The 24,084-nt window shown below is 46.5% G+C and overlaps 1 protein-coding gene across 1 annotated transcript in view; it reads left to right on the top strand.

Annotated features, from left to right (window-relative positions):
• The window catches only part of Scube2 (signal peptide, CUB domain and EGF like domain containing 2), a 65,069-nt gene that overhangs the window by 21,089 nt on the left and 19,896 nt on the right, over window positions 1-24,084 (top strand). Inside the window, exons 8-16 of the mRNA XM_032895069.1 lie at window positions 3,387-3,503; window positions 4,454-4,576; window positions 8,621-8,737; window positions 10,232-10,354; window positions 10,774-10,890; window positions 11,137-11,220; window positions 12,892-12,996; window positions 16,982-17,137; window positions 17,486-17,692. Of these exons, the coding sequence (XP_032750960.1) occupies window positions 3,387-3,503; window positions 4,454-4,576; window positions 8,621-8,737; window positions 10,232-10,354; window positions 10,774-10,890; window positions 11,137-11,220; window positions 12,892-12,996; window positions 16,982-17,137; window positions 17,486-17,692 (1,149 nt within the window). The remainder of the gene's footprint in view (window positions 1-3,386; window positions 3,504-4,453; window positions 4,577-8,620; window positions 8,738-10,231; window positions 10,355-10,773; window positions 10,891-11,136; window positions 11,221-12,891; window positions 12,997-16,981; window positions 17,138-17,485; window positions 17,693-24,084) is intronic.

Raw genomic sequence — 24,084 nt, forward strand, 5'->3', positions numbered from 1 at the left:
TCAAGCTAGAGGTGAGAGAGAAGGGGTAGTTGTAGGGATGGGACCAGACAGACCTTTTGACACATTCTTCTGGAGAGTTTTGTTTGACCTAAAACTGTTCATCTGGGGGTTGGGGATTTAGCTTAGCGGTAGAGTGCTTGCCTAGTGAGCGCAAAGCCCTGGGTTCAGTCCCCAGCTCCGAAAAAAAGGAAAACAAACAAACAAACAAACAAACAAACACTGTTCATCTGACAGGTCCTGGTTCACTAGTCAGGTAGGATATTGACCCACCACTGCTTACCAAGACTGTTCTGATCTCTCTTCCAAGTAATTTTTTTTTCTTTTCTGCGCGCGCGCGCGCGCGCGTGTGTGTGTGTGTGTGTGTGTGTGTGTGTGTGTGTGTGACATATATACATCACTGAACCCCAAGCTCACCAACATTTGAGTAGACTGGATGACCAGTGAGATCCTTGGAACTACCTGTATCCCTCATCCCCTAAATAAAGGATGCTAGGGGATTTAAACTTAGGTACACGCACACACACGCATGCACGCACATGCACGCACGCACACTCCTTCCAAGCCCTTAATATGGTTTATCAAAATTTAAGTCAGTATTGAGAGTTTACATCACTGTGAGCATCTCCCCACCATCATCCAAGTCCTGCAACGCACCGCTATCGCATGCTTTCTTCGGTTGCAAATCGGAGTGCTCTTTTCTAAGAACCACCCACTGGTTCCTTTTGCAAGCCTCTGGCAGAGCTTTCGAAAGCCCTTCCCAGTGTGTTCAGAGGCAGCCGGGCTCTTCTTAGCCCCCTGTCTCCTCTGACCCTCTCCTGTTCTGAGGCTTCCCACTGCTGGGGAGGGCCTGACTCCTGGCCTGCAGCTCCGTCAGCTGTGTCTTTCCCATGGGCCTAGGAACCCTCTTTGCTGCTCTCCTATTTGGGCAGAGCCCAAGTCTTGATGTTTGTCACTTTATATTGTGGATAAGACAGAGGTTTCTAAAAATCTTGTGCCTCTCAAAATGCCTTTGTATGCATTGTCTCTTCATGAGGATTTGGCTCATTATAGAATCCCGAGTTGGAAAGAATATTCTAGCGTCAGATTTTTGACACCAGTGCTCCATTGTTTCATGTTATTCCCCCTTCTCTCTCTGTCTCTGTCTCTCTGTCTCTGTCTCTGTCCCTCTCCCCGCCACCCCCCCAAACTTACCAGAGTTAAGAATGGCCTTGAACTTCCGGTCCCTGGTCTCCACCCCCAGGTACTGGGATCACAGGCATGGCCACTACGCCCAGTTTATGCTGCCTGGGAATGGAGCTAGGGCTTCATCCATGCTAGGAGAACAACCACCCATGTGAGCCACATCCTCAGCTCTCCCTCTCTCACCCTTGGTCCAGTGAAACCTGTGGCGCTTTACTCTCGATGTTCTCAGGGAATTGGTGATCTGAGCTTTCAAGCCGACGTCCAGTTTAGTGTGCTCTGTGTGCTCCCCAGGCCTTTCTGGGGTGAGGTCTGAGTTCTCTGGTTCGGCTTGTGTGTGAGAACGGCTTGTAGGTTGCTTCACTCAGTGCCCTTCATTCTTTCCCCGCTGACAGCAGTAACCCCAGAGACCCTCTAACTCTCTTCTCTTTTAATTTCTCATTTTCCCCCACCTTCTAATCTTCCTGCAAGAGTCTTTTTAAACGTTCCCTTTCCCTGTTTCCCTACCCCCAACATTTCCTTTAGTCTTTGTTATAGGGAACTGCTCAAATTTCATGGGCTTCTCTTACCGCCCTGAAGAAATCACGTTTTACCTTTTCTCTTTTCTTGTATTATCTTTTTTAAAATGGTTGTTGTTCTTTTTAATGGTGTATATGCAGATGCCTGCAGAGGCTGGAGGTCAGAGGAATCCGCTCCCTCTGGTGTTAGAGGGAATTGAACCCAGGTCCTCTGCAGGGGTTTGATGGACTCTTAACTACTAAACCACCAACCACTCCAAGCCTTTTCTCTGTTATCTTTGTTTTCTCTATATTCCCTTTTTCTTGTTCGATTTGGTTTCTATGTTCTTGACTGATTTTTCATATTCGTTAGTGAAAAACTAAAAAGCCAGTTGGACTTTATATTGATCGATGGGCTTAGTATTGGTGTGGCTTCACATCTGGCCTTTATTTTGAAGTCTTTTCTTTTGGGCAAGTTGATTTAGTTTATGCGGAATCCTTATGTTCTGCAAGACCCTTGGCTGGGGATAGAGACATTCCTGGGGCTGAGTCTGGAGTATGGGTTTAAAAATCTGGCTTTCCAGGTCCCGGGAGACTCTCTCTCCTCTTCTCTGTCCTGACGCACTGGTCCGACTTCCCCAGAGTGCAAGCTGTGCTGTAGCTGGGGGTGTGAGTGGGATGTTGGTATCTAGGAGACAGGGGTTTGGGGACTAGGGTTAGTGTGTTGGGGTATAGGGATGTGGGTGTTAGGGCTGGGTGTGGGATGTGGGAATTGTTTCTCAGGAAACCTGTTCTTTCTTTTCTTCCTTTCTTCCTTCCTTCCTTCCTTTCTTTCTTTCTTTCTTTTTCTTTTCTTCCTTTCTTTTTTTCCTTTCTTTTCTTTCCTTCCTTTCTTTTCTTTCTTCCTTTTTAGATACCATCCCCATCTCTGCTCCTGGATGAGCTTCCCATCTCTAACTCCCAGGCCTCTCTGGGTTCTGGGCTTCATATAGCTTTGCCCCTCTGCAGACCCAAGGGATTAACTCTCTTCCCCATTGACATGCCACTTCCTAATAGTTGACATCTTTTTTGTTTTCTCTGTCCCCAAAGAGTCACACATTTAAACCTTAATCTCAGTGTGGTAAGTTTTGAGAGGAAGCACAGATAGGCACACAAGTATCTATCCTTTTTGATTGCCACTAAGCCCGCTCCCCAGGCTTTCAAACGAGGCAGCCAGAGAAGCTTCTGATGTGCTAGCATAGGGTGAGCGTTGACTGGTGCTTGCCTGTCACTGAGAATGACCATGGGAATGGGGAAACCCAGGGTTCATTTTTTCAGTAGTTAGAGAGAGAGAGAGAGAGAGAGAGAGAGAGAGAGAGAGAGAGAGAGAGAGAGAGAGAGAGAGAGAGAGAGAGAGAGAAGCTTCTGGAGTAAGAAAGGAATTTCCCCTTTTGCCCTGTTCTATACTCTCCAGAGGAGAGGCCATATTTAGCAGGCTGTTGGCGTGGGCCACCAGGAACCTTTAGTGGGAAGAGATTGTGTCTATAGATGGGGACATATCTTCCCTCTGGCCACCAGTTTCCTGAGTAACCAGAGCAGCATCTCTCCCCTGTCTCGCCTGTAGGTGGCAGAGACTTGGGGTGTGACAGAGCACCCCTCAGGGTTGTCAAACAGTAATATCTGTGTCAGGACTCCTTTAGGAAGCTAACTGCCCTCCCCACCTCTCGTCAGAAACGTGTGCTGTCAACAACGGAGGCTGCGACCGCACCTGTAAGGACACTTCAACAGGCGTCCACTGCAGTTGTCCCTCTGGATTCACTCTCCAGTTGGATGGGAAGACATGTAAAGGTAGCTCTCGCTTGTCCTGGAGCTGGGGGGTTATAGGGCTGGGGGCCTGGGTGGAGGGGGTCCTGCACTGCCGATGTGCAGGGTAGAGGCAGTTCTGCCCTCCACAGCGTTCAAGCACTTCCGGATTTGCTTATGATTCCTATTGATGAGAGCTTCTCTTCCCCGGGCTGGTGGACGGTTATAATTGAGCAAGCTTAATTAGAAGCAACTTAATTACGCTAACTGCTGAGAAGGTCAGCCTCTGCAAGCGCCAAATAATCCATTTCAGGCAAATGGCTTTATTAGCAAAGGGAGGTTCATGGGACATTCATCGGCAGCAGATAATATCAACCAATCATGAATAATAGCCTCGAGATTACATGTAAATAACGGCCAAGATTATTATCCGGAGCACTTAACGAATAACTGTACCATTAACTTTTAGTAATGAAGACAGACCCTAATGACTTGCTGGTCTTTCATGGGCAAGACTACAAAGGGGTTGTTAGTTCTTTAGCATGATAAAAAAAATAGATAAGCTGGTCACGAGATGAAACAGCGGAGAAGATAAGATTAAGTATCAGGAATCATTAAAAAACGTTGAGACCGTTTGGTCCGTGTGCAGTTTGCCAAAACAGAAGCTCCTGTCCCTTATAGCTTTAGTCATTAAGCTAGAATGGAACACATACTAATGGGGGTGGTCTTATCTTTGGAGGGCATTAGAAGTCGAGGATAAAATAAAGTACACCAATTCTTTCCAGGGTTTGTGCCCTTAGTGCTTGCCAATGGCATGGCTGTTGGCCGGGTGAGGTACTCCTTCAGCCAGACAAGAGAATGCTTGTAAGACTGAGACCATCAGTGAGCACTGGAAAGTGCTCTCCCGGGTGTGCTTTCCTTTCTGAGGATAAGGACTGGGGGAAGCCAGGCAACCGTTGCTCTCCTGTTGCTTCCTTAGTGTTTGCTCATTACAGATATCGATGAATGCCAGACCCGGAATGGAGGTTGTAACCATTTCTGCAAAAACACTGTGGGCAGTTTTGACTGCAGCTGCAGAAAAGGATTTAAATTACTAACAGATGAGAAGTCTTGCCAAGGTATGTGCTGAAACGGAAGCTGAGGTGTGCAGGGCTGGGGCAGAGAAGGTGTGAATGAGCCCTGGCTTGGTAGAGGCTGGCTCACCCAGTTCCTGATGGACACGTGGGCCTCAGGCTCCAACCTGGATTTTATTTGCTTCATCTTAGGCTGAATGAAAACACAGTGTAGCTCACATATATTTTGGAGGCTAAGCTGTTAACATTTGGGGACACCTTAGAAGCCCCATCAGGTGTGATTACAGCAGAACCCACTGTTAGAAACGGAATAGAACATGTGAGGCAAGCAGGGTCATGGTTGGATCTTGGTAATAGTGATACTGTTTTTTTCTTTTCTAAAATTTATTTTACTGCAATTGAATGTTTGGTAAAAGTTGGTGGGGAAAATCTGTAGGTTTGGATAACACCTATACCTAGCAAAAAGTTGAGGTCATTTCATAATCCAGAACCGGCTGGTCTCTTCCCCCAGCCCTTACTGTGGATGGCTTGTCTTTGGCGCTTCGAAGTGGATGGGAAGGGATTGAGTTGAAGAGATACTGGTTGGAGGAAGATTAGAGACTCCACATTTTTTCTTTTGCTTAAAGACTTTTAAAAATTATTTTTAAATATGTGTATACGCATGTCTGTGTGTGGGCGTGTGCCTGCAAGTGCAGATGCCCACGGAAGCCAGCGGCATCAGGTCCTGAAGCTGGACTTACAGGGGTTATGAGCCACCTGATGTTGGGTGGTGCTGGGAGCTACTCTCCGCCCAGGCTTCTCTAGGAGTGGTACATGCTCTTAACTACGGATCCATCTTTCTCTCCCCTACAGACTCCCTTTCAACTGTATCCTTCCCACATATGGTTAACAGCAGTTGCCAATGTTAACAAGTGACTTAGGGCAACATCATTTCTATTTTTAGATAAATAGCTTTCATGCTCTATGGATGTATGTGGGAAAAAGTCCCAGGAAAGATGCACTGTCATTTATCTTGTTCCATTTCTGGGAGTAAGGACTGCCTTTCTTATTTCGTTAGACCTCTTAGCATGGGGGCTCATGGAGGGGGAAGGTATCGCTCAGTTGATAATGCTTGCCTAGCATGCACAGACCCAGACTGGACCTCCAGCACTGCATAGACCATATGTGGTGGCTCGCCCTTGTAATCACGGCACTAAGGAGGGACAAGCAGAGCTTCAGAGCTATCTTTGTCTCCATATGAAGTTTGAGACCAGCTTGGCTAGAGGTTCAGGCAAAACAAACAAACAAACAAACAAACAAACAAACAACAAACCACAACAACCTCTCACCAGAGAACAAAGCAAAGCTCAACACTGTGTAAAAATCAGAATATACAATGTAACACTTCAAGCACCGGAGGTGGCTCAGTAGGCAAAGGGCTTACTATATAAGCAGTCTTTGGGTTGCCAGCACCCAGGTACAAAGCTGAGTGTGGTGGTGTGTGTCCCAGTCCTGCCAGGCAGAGACAGGAAATCCCTAGAGTTCAACCGCCAGCCAGTTTGGCAGAATCAACAAGTTTCAGGTTCAGTGGGAGACCATGTCTCAAAAAGTAAGGTGGGGAGCAATTCAGGAAGACTCTGATACTGACCTCTGGCCATCACACACATGTGTATACATACATGAGCGCATACATACACACAAGACAAAAGATGTAACATCTTTTAAAAAAGACACTTTACAGAGTAGGCTAGGCTCTTCTTCCCTCTTTGTTCTTAATACATAATTTGCCAGGCAGTTCAAATACATTCTCCTTTAAATTCCGTGAGTTAATTCTAGATAATTGTTTTGTGGTTTTCTTCAGTTTGACTTGGAAAGCCAGTTTGCTGTCGCACACAATGTTTCATGATGTATAGGGCAAGAAATATGTTTAAGCTGTGTAAACACATTAAAAAGGAATTAGGAAAATGATCTCATTATTTTTGGCAAAGCAAACATCCACAGTGAGCAGCCAAAGTCAGCTACTGAACGAGGGCACTCCGTCGGCAACCGGCTGATGTTCGGAACAGATCTCACGGAGGCACCAAGTTCAAGGAAAGAAACTGACTTTTTCTCATTTTCCATCCATTGCTCTTGGTAGAACAAATATTTGCACAGAGCGAATTTGCTGAAAAAACAGTCAGGATCTCTGGAAAAAGCCAGGGAAGAAGAAGGGCTTTGCAAGAATTTGCCCTTTTCACTTTTCTTGATCCATCCATGCCTCCCCCCTTCCCATCCCTGCCCCCTTCTCTCCCCCCCGTCTCTCTTTCTCTCTCTCTCCTCTCTCTCTCTGTGAGTGTGTGTGAGTGTGTGTGTGAATGTGCATTTTTTTTTTTTGTTTTTTATTTTGAGTCTGATCAGGTCCTGATTAGCCTGGAAATTGCTTAAGCCATGCTGACCTTGAACTCATGGTGATTCCCCCTGCCTTTGCCTCCCGAGTGCTGGAATTACAGGCACCACATCTGGCTGACATGTTATGCACTATCACATCTGGCTAAAATGTTTGCCTTTTGCTAACATAGCTTTTCATGGCATTTGGGTATAGAAAAGTGGTCCAGCCCAATGGTGTGGTTGTCATCCACTAAGTGTGACCCAAGGTTATCTATTTGGTGGCACCGATTAAAACCATTCTGAGAGGGCTGGAGAGATGGCTCAGTGGTTAAGAACACTGACTGCTCTTCCAAAGGTCCTGAGTTCAATTCACATGGTGGCTCACAACCATCTGTAATGGGATCTAGGGTCCTCTTCTGCTGTGTCTGACAGCTACAGTGTACTCATATAAATAAGGTAGATTAAAAAAAATCCCAAGAGTTCTGGGAATAAGACATAGGAAAAACATAATCACACCCACAGATACAGCTGGCAGAGGCTGGTTTGCATGGCCCTACTTGATGCTAGGTATGTAGCCCCCTGCACCACAGACATAGAGGGCTGGGGGAGGAGTAACAAAACCAAGAGGTTTTCTAAATGGGTCTAATTTAGGCCTTAGCCAATCCCATTTTAGCATCTTTCATAGAAAATCACTGAGGGTATTAGTGTGAGTGCATTCTTTTAAGGCAGAGGGCATTAAGACCCAGGATTAAGTGGCCCGTTGGGGCCAGAAGAGTAATTCTGCAAAGATGAGAAAGAGAGAAACCAGAATCGTCTCCAACCAAAGCATTTCTCCTTTTGTTTCACCCTTTACTAACACACTAGAGCAGTGATGATCAATGGCTAGCATGGTTGTTATGACGATGCACCCGTTAGGCTAAGGCCTCTCGCCTCCATTTGTATGTTACTTTGCTGTTTGCTGTGACAAAACACCATGAGCAACGTAGAGAGTAAAGGGCTTATTTGGCTTACACCTCGGACCACAGCCCATCACTGAGGGAAGTCAGGATAGGAACTCCAGCAGGGCAGGGGCCTGGAGGCCGGAACTGAAGCAGAGGCCTTGGAGAAACATGGCTTGCTCTTCATGGCTTGCTCGGCTGGCTTTCTTATACCACCCAGGATAACCTGCCCAGGGGTGGTATCATCCTCCACAGCGGCCTCCCTCCTACCTTAGTCATCGATCAATAGAATGCTCCCACTGGACAGAAATGGAGGCGTTTTCTCTCTTCTCAGATGACCTTAGCTTGTGTCAGGTTGACAAAAACTAAAAAACACAGTTGATATAACTTACTCAGCCTTGCAGATGAGTGTGAGTGAGAGAGATCATGTGAACTTCAAAGCAACTAAAGTTTGCTATAGCATTTAAAACCAAGGAACCTGGGAAGGACTGTAGTTCCCAGTCAGCTCTTTGACATGTTCTTTGTACAAAGGAGCAGAGAGTCGGCCAGTTTCCCTTACATGTGTTGTTTTGCTGTTGGCCAGCAACTTCTGATCAGGATAAAACTCACACAGCAAGGGGTTGGGGATTTAGCTCAGCGGTAGAGCTCTTGCCTAGCAAACACAAGGCCCTGGGTTCGGTCCCCAGCTCCGGAAAAAAATAAAAAAACAAAAACAAAAACAAAACAACAACAACAACAACAACAACAAAAAAAACCTCACACAGCAGAGTTCGTATCAGCTCCCCTCTTTCTTTGATAATTACAGATGTGGATGAATGTTCTTTGGAAAGGACCTGTGACCACAGCTGCATCAACCACCCTGGTACATTTGCGTGTGCCTGCAACAGAGGATACACTCTCTATAGCTTCACCCACTGTGGAGGTGAGTGGGCTGCCCCTCCTCGGTGAGGTCCAGCTTGGGAACAGGGCCAGCCTTGAGGGTCATCTTCCTATTTTGGGACAAAGAGTACATTCTTGGACAGTAGCAACAAGAAAAGCATTTGTTGAAAGGAATATATTCCTATCTACCCTGCTAGCACTTCCCATCTACCCTGCTAGCACTTCCTATTTACCCTGATAGTACTTCCTATCTACCCTGCTAGCACTTCCTATCCCCTGCTAGCACTTAGCACTTCCCATCTACTCTGCTAACACTTCCTATCTACTCTGCTAGCACTTCCCATCTACCCCTGCTAGCACTTCCTATCTACCCTGCTAGCACTTCCTATTTACCCTGATAGTACTTCCTATCTACCCTGCTAGCACTTCCTATCTACCCTGCTAGCACTTCCTATCTACCCTGCTAGCACATCGGTCATACAATGGAGTACAGAAGACCTGAGCTCTGTCAGCTATGGACTCATCAGTGAATTACTTGAGCTTATATTTGGAGAATGGGAGGGTCTTGCAGGAGCTAAGACAATATGCCATTGGCCTTCCTGCTAAAGATAATGTGGTTTTCTTCAGAGAGGCTCGTCAGGGCACCCAGAAACTTGTAGCTCTGTTCTGCCCGGGCACTGGCTGCAAAGCCTTGGATCAAGCCCTTCAGTTAGGGCTTGGGTCCAGAAGGGGACATTGACTCCCTCGTCATTATGTGCCCGTTTAACAGTGTATGTTCATGTGTCATGCATGCCCTTATGGTCAAGTCGGCTGTGGTATATATACATCAGTGCAAACTGACCCTCACTTTCCTTTCCTGGCAATCAGCCGTCACTGAGATCAGACCTAGACTCCAGAACAACTTGTCTAAGGTCTCCATGGGCTTCTAAGTATCTGTGGGATTTAGGGACCGCTGGCTGAAATACTTCTTGCCAATTCTCATGCCCCATGTTTGAGAGGGACAGATAATGGTGCTTTGCTGTAGATGGCTGTGTCTCCCTTCTCTCTTTCTCTCCACATTCTTGGCACAACTAAAAGCATACCTTCTACTCTACCCTATCACGAGACCCCAGGGGACACACAGATGTCAACCTGGTTGGGAGCCTCCTTCCAGTTAGGGTTCAGTCCCAAGTTGATGGGGATGTGGATTCTCACTGTTTTTCTTCTCAACTGTGGAAACAGTCAAATAGGGAGTCTCAACATTGTCTGTCTCCCTTGGTATGATGGAGTTTCAAGTTCAAAGCCCATAAGGAGTCTGAATCTGGACACCTGCAAATAGTGTACTCCCTTTCTGAGCATTCCTGTCCATGGTTAAAACCTCTCAACCAAGGCACATGCCAGCAGGGAGTGTGCAGAGTGAAGCCAGCAGGCGTTAAGTACATGTCCCTGAAGATGACTGTCTGTCATCCATGTGGTTCATCTGCTGCTTCCACCTTAAGGGAGGGGCATTCAGCCCTTGATGTACTCTTGCGACAGGGGGACCATTTTTGTTCCGCAGACACCAACGAGTGCAGCGTCAACAACGGAGGCTGCCAGCAAGTTTGCGTCAACACAGTGGGTGGCTACGAGTGCCAGTGTCATCCAGGGTACAAGCTCCACTGGAATAAAAAAGACTGTGTGGGTAAGAGGCTCCATCCTTCCATAGTTCCCTCATGGCCACAGGGTCACCCCGAGTCTGGAGGTTTGAGACTGTGCTTGCATACTCCACTGGGCCTAACGGGCACCTTCCCCTGAAGCAGCAGCGGCTGGTCTTTAACAAGTCCAAAAACAGGAGATACTTCGAAGGCTCCTTGACCTTTAGCTTTGTGCTTCTGCATAGATTGGAGTGTCCTTCTGCATCATGGCTGCTTCTCTGCATGAGCACACAGCAGACATTGCCTCTCTGACCTTCGTAGGAGGCAAGGCTTATGCCAGCCAGACTGGGCTGGGGAGGGAGGTCAGCTCTGCCTTCTTTTCTTGAGGCCTTTGGTGAGCTCCACTCCTTTCACAGTTGGGTACGTGCTTTGTTTTCCTCAAGTGCCTGTGTTTTGTCCTGTTTAGAAGTAAAGGGCGTCCTGCCCACTAGCACAACACCCCGTGTGTCCCTGCACTGTGGTAAAAGTGGTGGAGGAGACAGGTGCTTCCTAAGATGCCATTCTGGCATTCACCTCTCGTCAGGTGAGTGACACACATCCCTGGGAAGGTTCTCATGGCAGGGCCTGTAGATGTTAGATGTACTCCAAGGGCTTTCTAGTTCTAGACCAGATAACTGCTTAACCACTAGAGGCCTGTGCTTTGAGAGACCGTGTCCTGGGTATTTTTGTAGTGGCCTATGTGGAGTGGGGTGGGGGTGACTTTAGTTGCTATCAGGATAGCCTGTCATCTTGCTTATGTGTTCTGACAATTCCACGTTCTGTCTGTCAGGACTGCAAGAGGCTTACTCTGTCACCTGCGGCTCTCCCTCTCTCAGAAGCAGACAGCAAAAATCAAATGACTCTGCTTTTGGGGGTAATTACCAAACTGTGTTCTTGCAGGGGTCATTGTGGTTAGTGGGCTTCTTTCATGGGGGTGGTCTTGTTGGCATTTTTCTTATCTGGGTGCTGTGAGAATATTACGGGGTGTTCTTGCCCATAGTTGTGCTGTCTGATACCTAACTCATCTGTGGAAACCATACTCACCGAGTGTCCCCTGTGTGCTTGGAAGCCCTGGTCGGCCTGGGTGGGTCACCATATTGATAAGAGGTCCACAGAGCTCTAGAGAGAACAGTTTCATGGATCTTGAATTCCCTCTATCCTAGAGCACCTTAAAGGCCCACTAGGGACCGTGCCTAGGACACATGACATTGGTTGAGGTGGCATGGACAGAATAGGGCAAGTGGGATTCCATCTCAAGAAAGAGACCTGAACTATTTAGTCCCAAGTCAAGGGGCTAAATACAAGTCCAGTGTTTTCTGAAGGCATCATCTTCCCAGATGGGACACATTTGCCAATTTATATGAGTCTGTCCAAATCCCAAGCCACATTATATCTTGACGTCTCTATTATAAAGATATCCAAAGTTTGAAATCCCAAGCAAGATGGTGGTTTAGAAGTTAAAATACTCCAGCTACTATACACTGTATTCCACAGAGTAGGCTATTTAACCCACTTGAAACTCCATGCATTGATTTTAAATATATATTAAAAATTATATATATATATATATATATATATATATATATATATAAGTTGGAGACAGGTCTCACTTTGTAATGTAACCCTTTGAATGTATTATGTTGTTCAGGATGGCTTTGAATTCATAATAGTCCTCCTGCCTTGGCTACCCAAGTGTTAGGATTATAGGAGTGAGTTTACCATATTTGACTACATCAATAATAATAAATGTATCATCATCATCATCCAAAGAAACCAAGGCTCAGGGGGAAAAAGAACTTACTCAAGGTAACTTAGATAAGAAATAAGAGAGGCTAGGATTTGAACTCAGGCAGTCTGAGTTCAGAGTCTCAAGCACTGTCTTTGCTGTCCTTTCTTATGGATGTTAGGCCCATTATCTCGTTTAATCCTTACGACCTCCTGATAACACAGGTGCTTAGCTATGCATTTAACAGACGAGGAATCTGAGATGAGGAAGGTTAAGAACATGCTGATGGTTTTACAAATCAGAGGGCTTTCAACTAGAGGCACGGGCTCCAGCCCTACGTATAGTTAATGATTTTGGGAGAATAGAACTCTGCACTCACTCCACCCCAGATCCCAGAAGTGATAGCCACATTTGAACTGCAGTCCCCTCAGTCCTGTCCTCTCTGGGAAGCCACACATAGAAGAGACCTCCCTCAACAACCTGATCGAGATTTGAGCTGGAGAGTACTCGACTTTCTTCTCAGAAAGGAACAGAAATGACCTCATCTTTCATCTGACTATGGAGACTGCTTTGGGCCCTTTCTCTCTTACTTTTGAACACTGGGTCCATCTCTCTCTGACATAAGGGAGGCTCCAGGGGAACCTATGCAAGGCAATGGCACTTCCTGATCCAAATTGTTATTGGATCATCTCAAAGGTTAGAGGGGTTCATCATCTACGGCCCGTGTGGGGACCCAGCCAGTGGGAGCTTATCACCACCCACTGGGTGTTCTCTTCCTTTGCTCTGAAGATAATTTCTGTCACTTATTTCTTTCTGAAGATGTCGTCACCATCAGGACAAGTGTAACCTTTAAGCTAAATGAAGGCAAGTGTAGTTTGCAAAAGGCCAAGCTGTCTCCCGAGGGCCTGCGACCAGCATTACCAGGTATGGAATCATGGCTGGTACAAGGAGCTTGCCTGCATGCTGGGTAAGGGACCTGTGACTGGCTGAGTGGAGACTGCTACCCAGCTGATGCACACACATGTCAGATGGCACCGAGTTGTTCAGAATCTGCAGGGACTTTCTTCTGGAGGGGAGCAGAGCTTGCCCCAACCTTGTATATTTCTGGGGTTATACTATAGGAGGTCCTTCGTGAGGTCATCGTCAAAGCTCTGGGGAGACCCTGGAAATCACGTGAGTCAATGGGGCTTGAAATGAATCAGCCACTGATGATTGTGTTGGGTTGAAGTTTTTAATCTTAGAATAGGGTTGAAGCATACACTATGAAAAAAGGGGGTTGACTCAGAAATGATAGCATTGCGGGGTTGGGGATTTAGCTCAGTGGTAGAGCGCTTGCCTAGCAGGCGCAAGGCCCTGGGTTTGGTCCCCAGCTCTGAAAAAAAGAAAAAAAAATGATAACATTGGAGAACAAAGATGGGATGTCCAGTGTTCTTGCTGCTATGGTGATTGGGAACTGTGGTCCCAGTGGCTGTGGCAGAACAAACGCTATCTAGGAATAACTGTGCTTAACCAACACAAGCATATCTAGTGTGCCCCTTTCTTCCCTAGCTTTCCTTTCCATCCAAACCTCAGAGAACACTTCTGGAGCTTCAGAGAATTTGAGACATACATAGATGAGGAGTTTTCCCCCCAGACTACCCGCCAACAAATTAACCTAAAATTCATGCTAGCTACTTTGACAGCTCCCTGGGGACGAAGCAAGATGCATTTCAGTGCCTTCATTGGTAGAACACACACATCTATTAATTATATGCATCCAAAGAATGCGAGTGAGATAGGAAGATGGCTTCTTGTATGGCTGAGATAGTAGCTGGGGGCGGTAGTGATGCGCCATTAGCCCCCGCCATTAGCCCCCGCCATTAGCCCCCGCCATTAGCCCCCGCACTTGGGAGGCAGAGACAGGCAGATGCAGGCGGATCTCTGAGTTCGAAGCCAGCCTGATGTAAAGAGCGAGTTCTAGGTCAATCAGGGCTACACAGACAAACTCTGTCTCCAAAAACAAAGACAAACAAAAAAGAGATGGCAAAGGGGACAACAGAATTCTATACATCTAATCAAAATTGTATATTAAAAACCCCTAACATTGAAGGCAGAAGCTCCAGAAAGTTGACTGTATCATCAGTAGTCATCGCATCTGGTAGGAGAATGCTGGGTGATTTTGACATTTTTTTTTAATTCTGTATTTTTCATATTCTCTTTCCATATTCACACTTTTCTGTAACTTTTACTAGACATGTTCTTTTAAAATTTCACACATGGATGTAGTGCATTCTGATTACCGACACCTGTGCACTCTCTTACCTCCCTCCCATCTTTATCCCCTTCCCCTTCCTCCAAGTCCATTTTCCACATCTGCATCTTTTTGTTTCTCTCTGTGACCGACTGAGTTTAACCAGGGCCATTTGTATGCCCATGGGTTTGGAGCTAAACGCTGGAAGCTGTTGGGCTCATCAGTGGGTACACAGCTGAAGAGAATGGCTGTCCCCCCCACCTCCCAGAACCATCAGTGTACAGTTAGTAGGGAGGGATAGAGCCCCGTGACCCTCTCTGACCCATGATTGACAGTTGGCAGCCCCAGTGCTGGTAGCTGCAGCTGTTGTGCAACCACGATGGCACTGGCTGTGTGGTGGCCGGAAGATAGTGTTTCACAGGCCCTCTCTGTCTTCCTTCTCTCAGATTCATTATACCCCCTCTTTCAAGATGTCCCCTGGGCCTTCACCAGTGACAGACGTGTGCTGTTTAGGGCTGAGTCAATTTTTTGTACTTTTAAACTAGGAAAATATTCCTTATTTTATTTTATGTGTATGGGTGTTTTGACTTCATGCGTATCTGTGTACCACATATGTGCCTCGTGCCCAAGGTGGGGGGCAGAAGAAAAAGTGTCTGATTTCTTGGAACTGGAGTTACAAACAGTTCTGAGCCATCCTGCGGGTGTTGGGAATGAAACCTAGGTTCCCCCTAAAAGAGTAACCTGCAGAGCCCAGGGGTGTCAGCTCTCTCGGGAGCCACCAGTGTGGGTGCTGACGATCAAACTCTGGGCCTCTGCAGGAATGGTATGGGCTCTTAACCACCGAGTGGCCTCCCCAGCACAAGGAAGTATTACTTAGAAATAGATTTGGTCTAGAGTTTACTTACTAGATTGAACCAGCATTGAAATCAGATATTAACAGCAGGGGGAGCTGAGAGGAGGGTGTGTAAGAACTCTGTACTTTTCTGTAAATCTAAGCTTGCCTCAAAATACAAAGTTTTCAAGCTAAATACAGTGGGTGATTGGTGTGAGTTCAAGGTCAGTCGTGAGTACATAGTGAGTTCCAGGCCAGTCTGGAGCACAGAGGGAACTTTGTACAAAGACAAAATGAATAGATAAAAGTAGTTTTTAAGGCAGCGAGGTGCCTCGGTTGGTAAAGGCAGTTGCTGCCAGGCCTGACAGCCTGAGTTTGATCCCCAAGCCCCGCGCACATGGTAGAAGGAGAAAACTGACTCCTGCAAGCTGTTCTCTGTCTTCCACATGCACTCTCCCACACGGTGTGTGTGAGCGTGGCACGTGTGAGCCCCCCACACAAACATACACTCAACATATAAACTATGTAAAAATAGCTTTAATGTAGGCATTGGAAAGAAAGGAAAACAAGTTCAACGTTAACATCTACTTAGCCCAGAGTTAGCTCTTTGAGAATTATATAATAGGACTGAAAAGATTAAACACACTGACTGCTTTTCTAAAGGACTCAGCTTTGGTTCCCAGCACCCGTGCTGGGCCGCTCTCCGCGGCCTGTACCTCCAGCTCCAGGGCATCTGATGTCATCTTTTGGCCTCCTTAAGACCTGCACGTATGTGGCATATACACATATATTCCACAGACACACGTACAAAAGTAAAAATACGCTTTAAAACTATAAAATATATGTTTGGGGGGGAAATACAGGTAGAAAATGGATCTCTCTCTTCCTCTGGCTTTGTAATTAAAGACTAGGGCACAGATCACCTTTAGTTCAATAAAGTAAGTTTTAAAAAGACATGGAATTAGCTTGGTGGTGGCAATGCTTTACTCCCAGCACTCAGGAGGCAGAGGCAGAGGCAGAGGCAGACAGATCTCTATACGTTCGAGGCCATCCTGGTGTACGGAGCGAGTTCTGGGTCAGCCAGAGCTGTACAGAGAAACCCTGTCTCGAAAAACAGAAAAACCAAACCAAACAAACAAAAACCAAACCAAACAAACAAACCCCCCAAGACATGCAAATAGGTTTTGTGGAAACATCCTGCTTTGTAGTTTGGTTCGGTAGTTTTTCGTCCATTGAGAGTCAACAGATTCAACAGAAGTGCTGGGCCTCTGGGCTACCACGACAGTCAAGAGTAGGGACGGGCAAAGGCTGACTTAGAGCAAGCATTCCACCGCTGCCCTAGATGGTTTCGGTTACCGTGTGGTTGGTTCTGTACAATCGTTGTGCCATGGGGTGTTTGTGGTTATAGCATGAGACACCATTGGTGTCTGTTCTTGCTCCCCGGGGATGGAGCTGCACCAAGGTCAGCTGAATGTAAGCAGCAGTTGCTTTCCTTTCATTCCATTTGCACTTCAGCATCTGCTCGGGCTATCCCAGTGCGGCTGAGAAAAACCACCAGGACGATGCCCCCACCTTAGCCATCTGTCTAGTTCTCTTTCTCCGCTGTGGCTGGCCAGTGGGAGACATTCAGCCTTTACGGGTGAAAAGAGTGTTCAAGAGCTCAGCTGTAAAGTTACACAGGAATGACAATGTCCCAGCTTCAGCGAGGGACTGGCGATGGCTCGGCATGTGGAGTGAATCACACACTCCCTAGAGGGTTGTAATGAAATGTTTACTGAGAGCTAGCAAATGCTCAGCTCAGTCCTCTGCCAGGACTTGGCTTCCGATCATTTTGTTTCTTCATACAGAGAGGCACAGCTCAGTAAAAGAGAGCTTCCGCTACGCAAACCTTACATGCAGCCCTGGCAAGCAAGTCCTGGGAGCCCTTGGCCGGCCGAACACCCCTAAGGAAATGTTTATCACGGTTGAGTTTGAACGGGAAACTTACCAAAAGGAGGTGACAGGTTGGTCTGAAAGCCATCTGATGCCAGGCTTCTCACAGCTTGTCCCTTCTCTCTTTGCCTTTCATTTCCCGTCATTCCTGGGGGTGGGGGCAGAAACTAGTGCAAGCACTCAAGTATCTCCTGTTTGATTTTTCACCCGCAAATTACACTAAATTGGTTTCAAACCTGATAAAACTTCATAAAACCCAAAACTATCACTTGGGTCCCACAAATTTGTGTTTGAATTGAAGGCTGCCCAGGTTGCCAGGTTCCCAGCTCTGGAGAACTTGGGATGTTGGTGGGTCACTGGACATCCTCACCGCAGCCCAAGGATCCCCTCCCCATGGCTGCTGTCCCCCATTTTTGCAGCTTCCTGCAATCTGAGCTGCGTGGTGAAGCGGACAGAGAAGAGGCTGCGGAAAGCCGTGCGCACACTCAAGAAGGCTGCCCACAGGGAACAGTTTCACCTGCAGCTCTCAGGCACGGACCTCGATGTGGCTAAAAAGTTCCCCCGAGTGTCGGGACAGCAGGAGGAGACCTGTGGAGTGGGCCAGGCTCGTGAAGAAAGCCAGTGTGGTGAGTAGCCAAGGCGTGATTACTGACAGACCTGCCCGGAATGCCAGTGCTCGGCCATCCTGCCTTCTCTGGGCTCACTCCAGAGAATGCTCTGGAAACTTTTCCCTCATCTGTAGCTGTCATATATTCACCAGCCCTGGCACTCCCCAGGAGCTGAGGTGTGACTTACCTGTCTTTTCCTCATACCTGGCGGGTTTGCTGGCCTGTGGTAAGCAATGTCTGTAGAACTGAAGAACAGAAAGGCAAGTGCAGTGCTATCTGGCTAGGGCAGGATGCAGGGCACCCGTGAGACTCTCTGCACTCTCTGGTCACAGTCTCTGTAGTTACTTTTCTGCCACAGGTTGTGCAAAGGCAAAAACTAAAGGCCTTGAGACACCTGGGCCTCAGGCCAAGGCTCCAAGCAGCGTCAGTTCCATGGTGTATCGTTGCTCTGTGTATGTGTGTGTTTCAGAGCAAATATTGTTTCTAAATTCATCAGGAGGCTCCAGGGCAAGAGACCCCAGGATGGTCAGACGTGACATTTGCTCTGTGCAGTTCCGAGAGACACTGCCTGAAGAACTCAGAGAGGGAAGTTGGAGTCTCCCTGTAGAGTGATAAGTGTGATTGACTTGGTTCTTATCTGTTAGGAATGTAACAGTGCCCTAGCTCCTTAGATCTAGTGCTAGACTTCCTGGGCAGGGACCAGCATCTGTCTCCTACAGGCAACGAAACGAATGCAGAGGCCCATGTTCTGTCGCTTAAAATCTCACTGGTGGGAGATGCCTCGGGGCGGTAAAGCGCGTGCTGTGCAAACCCAAGGGCCTGAATTTTACCTCTGGCACTCACAAAGAAAGCTGGGCTTGGCTGTGCACACTTGTAATCCCACTACTGGAGAGGCAGGGACAGCATCACTGGGGCTTGCTAGCTGGCCAGCCTTGCCTGTGGTCCTAGTGAGAGATCCTCTTTCTCAAAAACGAAGAAAAAGATGTCGGATGTTATCTGGGGAACGACAGTCTAGTTGCCTTCTGACCTCCACATGTGTGAACACTCATGTACACCCCACAGTACCCGTGCATGCCCCCAAACGGTAGTAGTAGTAGCAGTAGTTTTTTGTTTTAGAAATTTGTAGCCTAATTCCAAACTCTGCTTCACTGCTGTGTAAGGCGAGGTTCAGTAACCAGATTCTCTGAGAAGAAGCTGCTGTCTGTTCTTAAGGGTCAGTAGACTCGGGCCCAAGAGGTGGAGCTTAGGAGAGGGGGGAGGAAGTTGGCTGGTGTTTCTGCATGGGCACGACTGAAGCTAGCTTTGTTCTGGAGAACTTTCAGCGTGAGCCACTGCTCCAGTCTGCTGCTTCGCCAAAGCTCAGAGAAGATCGAGTGTAACTGTACACCAGGGGCCAGTTCCCAGAGAGCCTTGACTCTCGTTCCAGCAGATTTTCTTAAAAAAGAAGAGAGGGCAATAAACCCAGCTGGCTGGCTCTCACTTGGAATCCTCAGAGTTCCAGTCTCCTTACCAAATTAGTGACAAGAGCTGGCTCTTGCTGCCCTGCTTTCTAGGGTGAGCGGAGTGAGCTCTCGGACAGGCAGGCCGGCCCTCTTTCTGGTCTCTGGGAGCTGAATTGCAGCTCCTCCCTTTCCAGGCCTGTGGGGGTAAGGGCTTGTGGCTTCATAAAGGAAACTTTGTGGACAGTCAAGAGTTTAGGAAAACTAGTGTCAAAGCCTGTGGACCCTCAGGGATCATGTTAGCAGTACTGTTACGGGTGTTCTTCGGGGAAGCAAAGGCCCTAGAAGAGGAGAAGGCCTTACTAAATGACGTGGGTCTCTTGGCCACGACCTATGATCACTCAGTAGAGTTAAGTTCCTATGGTATTCAAACGTGTCACTGAGATGCTTGTCAGATAAATTTGTTTGGGTTTGTTTCTTTTTTTATTTATTTTTTATTTTTTTTGGGGGGGGGATTGTTTCTTAGAGAGATAGTGTGTTTCCCAAGAGCTTCCCCTAACTCTACATGAATCTGATGCCTAACATTGGGACAAAGTCAGCGACAACAGGGAAGACTTTCCCGGGGGAGGAACACAGCCCAGGAATTGTGAGTGAGGTGGGCTTAGGTGAAGAAGGGTCTGGAATACTGACTGAAAGGACTTGGGATGCTGTGCGAAGGCTCAGCAGGTAAAGGCACTTGTAGCCAAGACCGGCCACCGAGTTCCTCGGATGCTCAGGGCGGGAGGAGAGAACTGAAAGTCCAGGACTATTGGTAGTTTTCAGTATCAATGAACTCTCGTTGGCATACAGTGGAGACAAGCCTGGGACAGGCCTTGGTTCATGTTAGACAGTATTTTCGGCTTCGGTTTATTGTTGTCCTTGTTACTAGAAACACTGGAGGCTGGGAACCTTTACAAAGAAAGGTCTATTTTGGCTTATGTTTCTGTATATCAGTTGTAAAAGGGCCACATCTCATGATGGCCTTCTTTTGGTCATACTCTCAAGGAGGCCATGGCCTCAGGTGGCGAAGATGAGGGCTCACGTGTGCTTCTGATTTTTTCCCCCTCTCTCTTTTTTCTCTCAGTGTCTGACTGTGTGGTCCTGGCTCCTTGAACTCATGGATTTAACTGATCTTTCTCCTCAGCCTCCTGAGTACCTGAAGTTATTCTCCCTATTCTTCTGTTTGTTTGTTTGTTTTTTCCAAGACAGGTTTTCACAGCTGTCCTGAAACTCACTCTGGAGATCAGGCTGGCCCTGAACTGAGATATCCCCCTGCCTCTGCCTCCTCAGTGCTGGGATTAAGGGCGTATGCCAACACGGCCTGGTTACCTTATTCTTATTCAGTATTTAGTCACATGGGCCCCATTCTTATGAATCATATAATTCGAATAATTTCTTCCTCAAGCCCACCTCTAAAGACCTTAGCTTAATTTTTTTACTTAATATTTAATGAAGATTGAACTTCAACACATGTATCTTTCGAACCATAGCAGAGCCCCAAGAGGTGTTTGGAATGACCTGAAAGGAGACTGACTGGAACCTTTATGCTTCTCTTTTTAATTATAGATGTGGTAGAGATTTCAAATGGTACAGCAGTGTATAACAGTGAGCATTCTCCCCACTACTGCCTAATCCGACTTCTCAACACTGTTGAAATGGGCTGTTTTTATGCGCTTTTATGCATATATAAAAGTAAAGTGCTATTTATTCACCAATACGCATTTATTAAGCTCCTGCTGTATACTGGGTGCCATTGTAGATGCCGGGACTCCAGTAAAGGAGATGGACTAGCAAAAGTCTTAGCCCTCTTGACATTTATAATTTTAAAAGGAAGAAGCAGGTAGCTACTCCCTAAGCAAGGACACAGATTATTTGTCAAACGCTGACAAGGATATGGAGAACAAGTCACATGGGAAGTGAAATAGAAAGACCCCAGGCAAGGTGAGGAGCAGGGAGGGATTGCGTTTTCCACGATGTAGATGTGGCAGGGAAGGCCCCATTGCAAAGCGGGATGGTTCAGACACACACAGGAAAGAGGAATAAGAAGTAGAACAAAACCCCATAGGTATTAGAAGAAAGCTCAGGGTGATGAGGGAGGGGAATACGGGAGGGGGGTTGTGACCTCAGGGCAGTAGCAGAGGCCCAGTTCACTCCAGGGTAGAAATCAGCGTTTTCCTACCCATGGTTCTGGAGCTCAACCCAGGGCCTCACCCACTCCACACTGCCAGCCTGTGTCTAAGATATCGGCATCTGTCAGCCTGGCCCCTGTGAGTAGACATTGACACGATTCCTGGTTTCCCTTTTACAAGCAGAGCAGCTGTGGCTAGCCTTCTTTGTGCACACACCGATATTCTCGAAGGCTAGGTTTCTGGAAGTTCAACTGTCAAATCAAGAACATGCATATTAAACAGTGGTAGATATTGCCAACTTACCCTTCCAAATCCCCCCTCAATGCCTTCAGCACCGCTCGAGTCCTTAATGTCCCACATCCTCAAGGACATGAAATAGTTATCATTGATCCTTTTAATCTTTGCAAACCCAGTAAGGGAAAAAAAATCACTGACTTTTTTGATCATCAAGAAAAATACACTGTCTTAAATTATTTATATTTCTTCTTCTAAGAACATTTATAGATTTTTGTCCATTTACATTAAATTGTAGTATACTATTAATAAAATATTTATAATATAAAAAATATTTTTATATTTTAAAATTTTAAATATTTTATTAAACATTTAAATTATTCCATACAGAAGTCTATGTTTAGTTGCTTAAAATATCACTGGTGGGAGATACCTCTGGTCAGAAAAAAATATTAACCAGGCATAGTGGTGCACACCTTTAATCCCAGCACACAGGAGGCAGAGGCAGGCTGATCTCTGTCAGTTGAGGCCAGCCTGGTCTCCATAAATAGTTCCGGAATAGCCAGGGTTACATAGTGATAGCCTATCTTGAAACAAAACAGTAAATAAAAAATAAAGTAAAACTTAGGTCAAGCTAGACGATTCCACGAGTGAAGGAGCTTGCCAGGAGCTTGCCGCTAAACCTGATGATCAGAGTTCAGTCTCCAAGTCTACCAATGTCCCAAAGACAGAAGCCTCCACAAGTACTCCTCTATCCCCCATCCACGCTATTGCATACGTTTGTGCACACACGCTCATGTGCACACACTTACATAAAACAATTTAAACTTTTCTAAAAAATAAAATGTAAAGTCCCAAGTTATAGCATAGGAAAGGCTCACTTGACCAAATTGGGAAACTTTCTTCTTGTCATTTGTACATAGTAAAGTTTATGAATTTGGCATTTAGGGGCAGCCTGTTCTACAAGTAACCTTTGTACCATCTGTGACCAACTTCAGCAAGATGTCAGAAAAGAAAAGCAGTTCTGGGGCTGGGGACATGGCTCTGTCAGTAAAGTGCTCACTGTGGGAGAATGAGGATCTGAGTTTGTGTGTCCGGCACCCATATAAGAAGTCATGCACCGTGACATTTGCTTGTAATCTCTGTGCTGGGAAGCAGAATCAGGCCGGCCACGGGGGCGCACGGGCTGGCCAGATGATTTTAATTGGTAAGCTCTAGGTCTCGGTGTGCAATCTTTTCTCAACAAGGAAGGTAGAGAGCAATTGGAAAAGAGACCCGACATAGGCGTCTGATCTCTCCCTGCAACTCTACACTCATGTATACATGTGAACATGTACACAAACAAACACACAGATATAAATACAAATGAACAAACCGACTCCATTCTACAAAGAACAGATCCTGAGCTAAAGCTGTATGTGGCTCCTGGTAGAGTTATTTGGTTTTGTTTTGTTTTTTTTAAATTGTTTTGTTTTGTTTTTTGCTGAGCATAAGCGAAGCCCTGGGGTTGATCATGAGGGGCTGGGATTGATGGAGAGGTGGCTCCGCAGTTACGAGCCTGATCTCCTAGAAGACAGGTTTGATCCCAGCACCCACATGGCTGCTCACAACTGTCTATAACCCTAGTTCCAGGGCATCCGAGATCATTAGGCATATACATGGTTCACAGACACAAATGCAGACAAAACAGCTGCACACACTACATATATAATAAGTAAATACATATTTAAAAAAAGAAATACATTTGGCAAGACAGACATGGTGGTACATGCCTAAAACTCCAGAATTCGGGAAGCGAAAGCAGGAAGATTAAAAGGTTTTAGCCAACCGGATGGATATAGCGAGACTGTCTGAACAATAGCAAGAATATAATTTAAGTAAACTGTTGACACTTATCAACTACTTTCAGTGTGTCAGCATTATTATGCTAAGTGCTTTGTGTATATTTTCTCACCTAACCCCTACAAGTCTGTATTATATTGTGCCCTTTTTATAGATAAGAATAGAAGACATAGAAAAATAACCCCCACCCCCGCTAATTTCAAACAGCAAGTGAAATGTCAGAGGCAGGACTCAAATTCAAGTCTGAATCAAGAGCCCATGTTTCTGACTCTCCCAGTGTGCGGACCTGAGCAGGGCCTGAGAGCCCTGAGATCATTCCTTCCTACCGTACTTGGAAACAGAGCCGAGTGTCCATTCTGCAGTGGGTAGTGAGGAGCTCCAGATAAAATGAGATGTCATATTGTGAGTTGCATAGGGCAGGGTCAGATAGAGAGGTGTTCCCCAAAGAGCGATGCCTAAGCCAAGTTTGGAAGGAGGTACTGTTGATGGTGGTCAAGGAAGAGCATTCAGATAGTGGCACAGCCTAAGCAGGAAAGAGCTAACCATGCAGAGCCTGACCTGTACCTCAATATCAGGAACCTGGAGATCCATGTAGGGTAATTAGCTTCAAGGGCAGGCGTGGCCAATCCCCTGAAGACCTGAAATGCACTGTAAGGAGCTTCAGTGTCGTTCGATGTCATGGTGTTTGTCTTAGTTTGGGTTTCTATTGCTGTGATAAATACCACGA

This window comes from Rattus rattus, chromosome 2 (assembly GCF_011064425.1).
Source record: "Rattus rattus isolate New Zealand chromosome 2, Rrattus_CSIRO_v1, whole genome shotgun sequence".
In the NCBI taxonomy this organism is placed as follows: domain Eukaryota; kingdom Metazoa; phylum Chordata; class Mammalia; order Rodentia; family Muridae; genus Rattus; species Rattus rattus.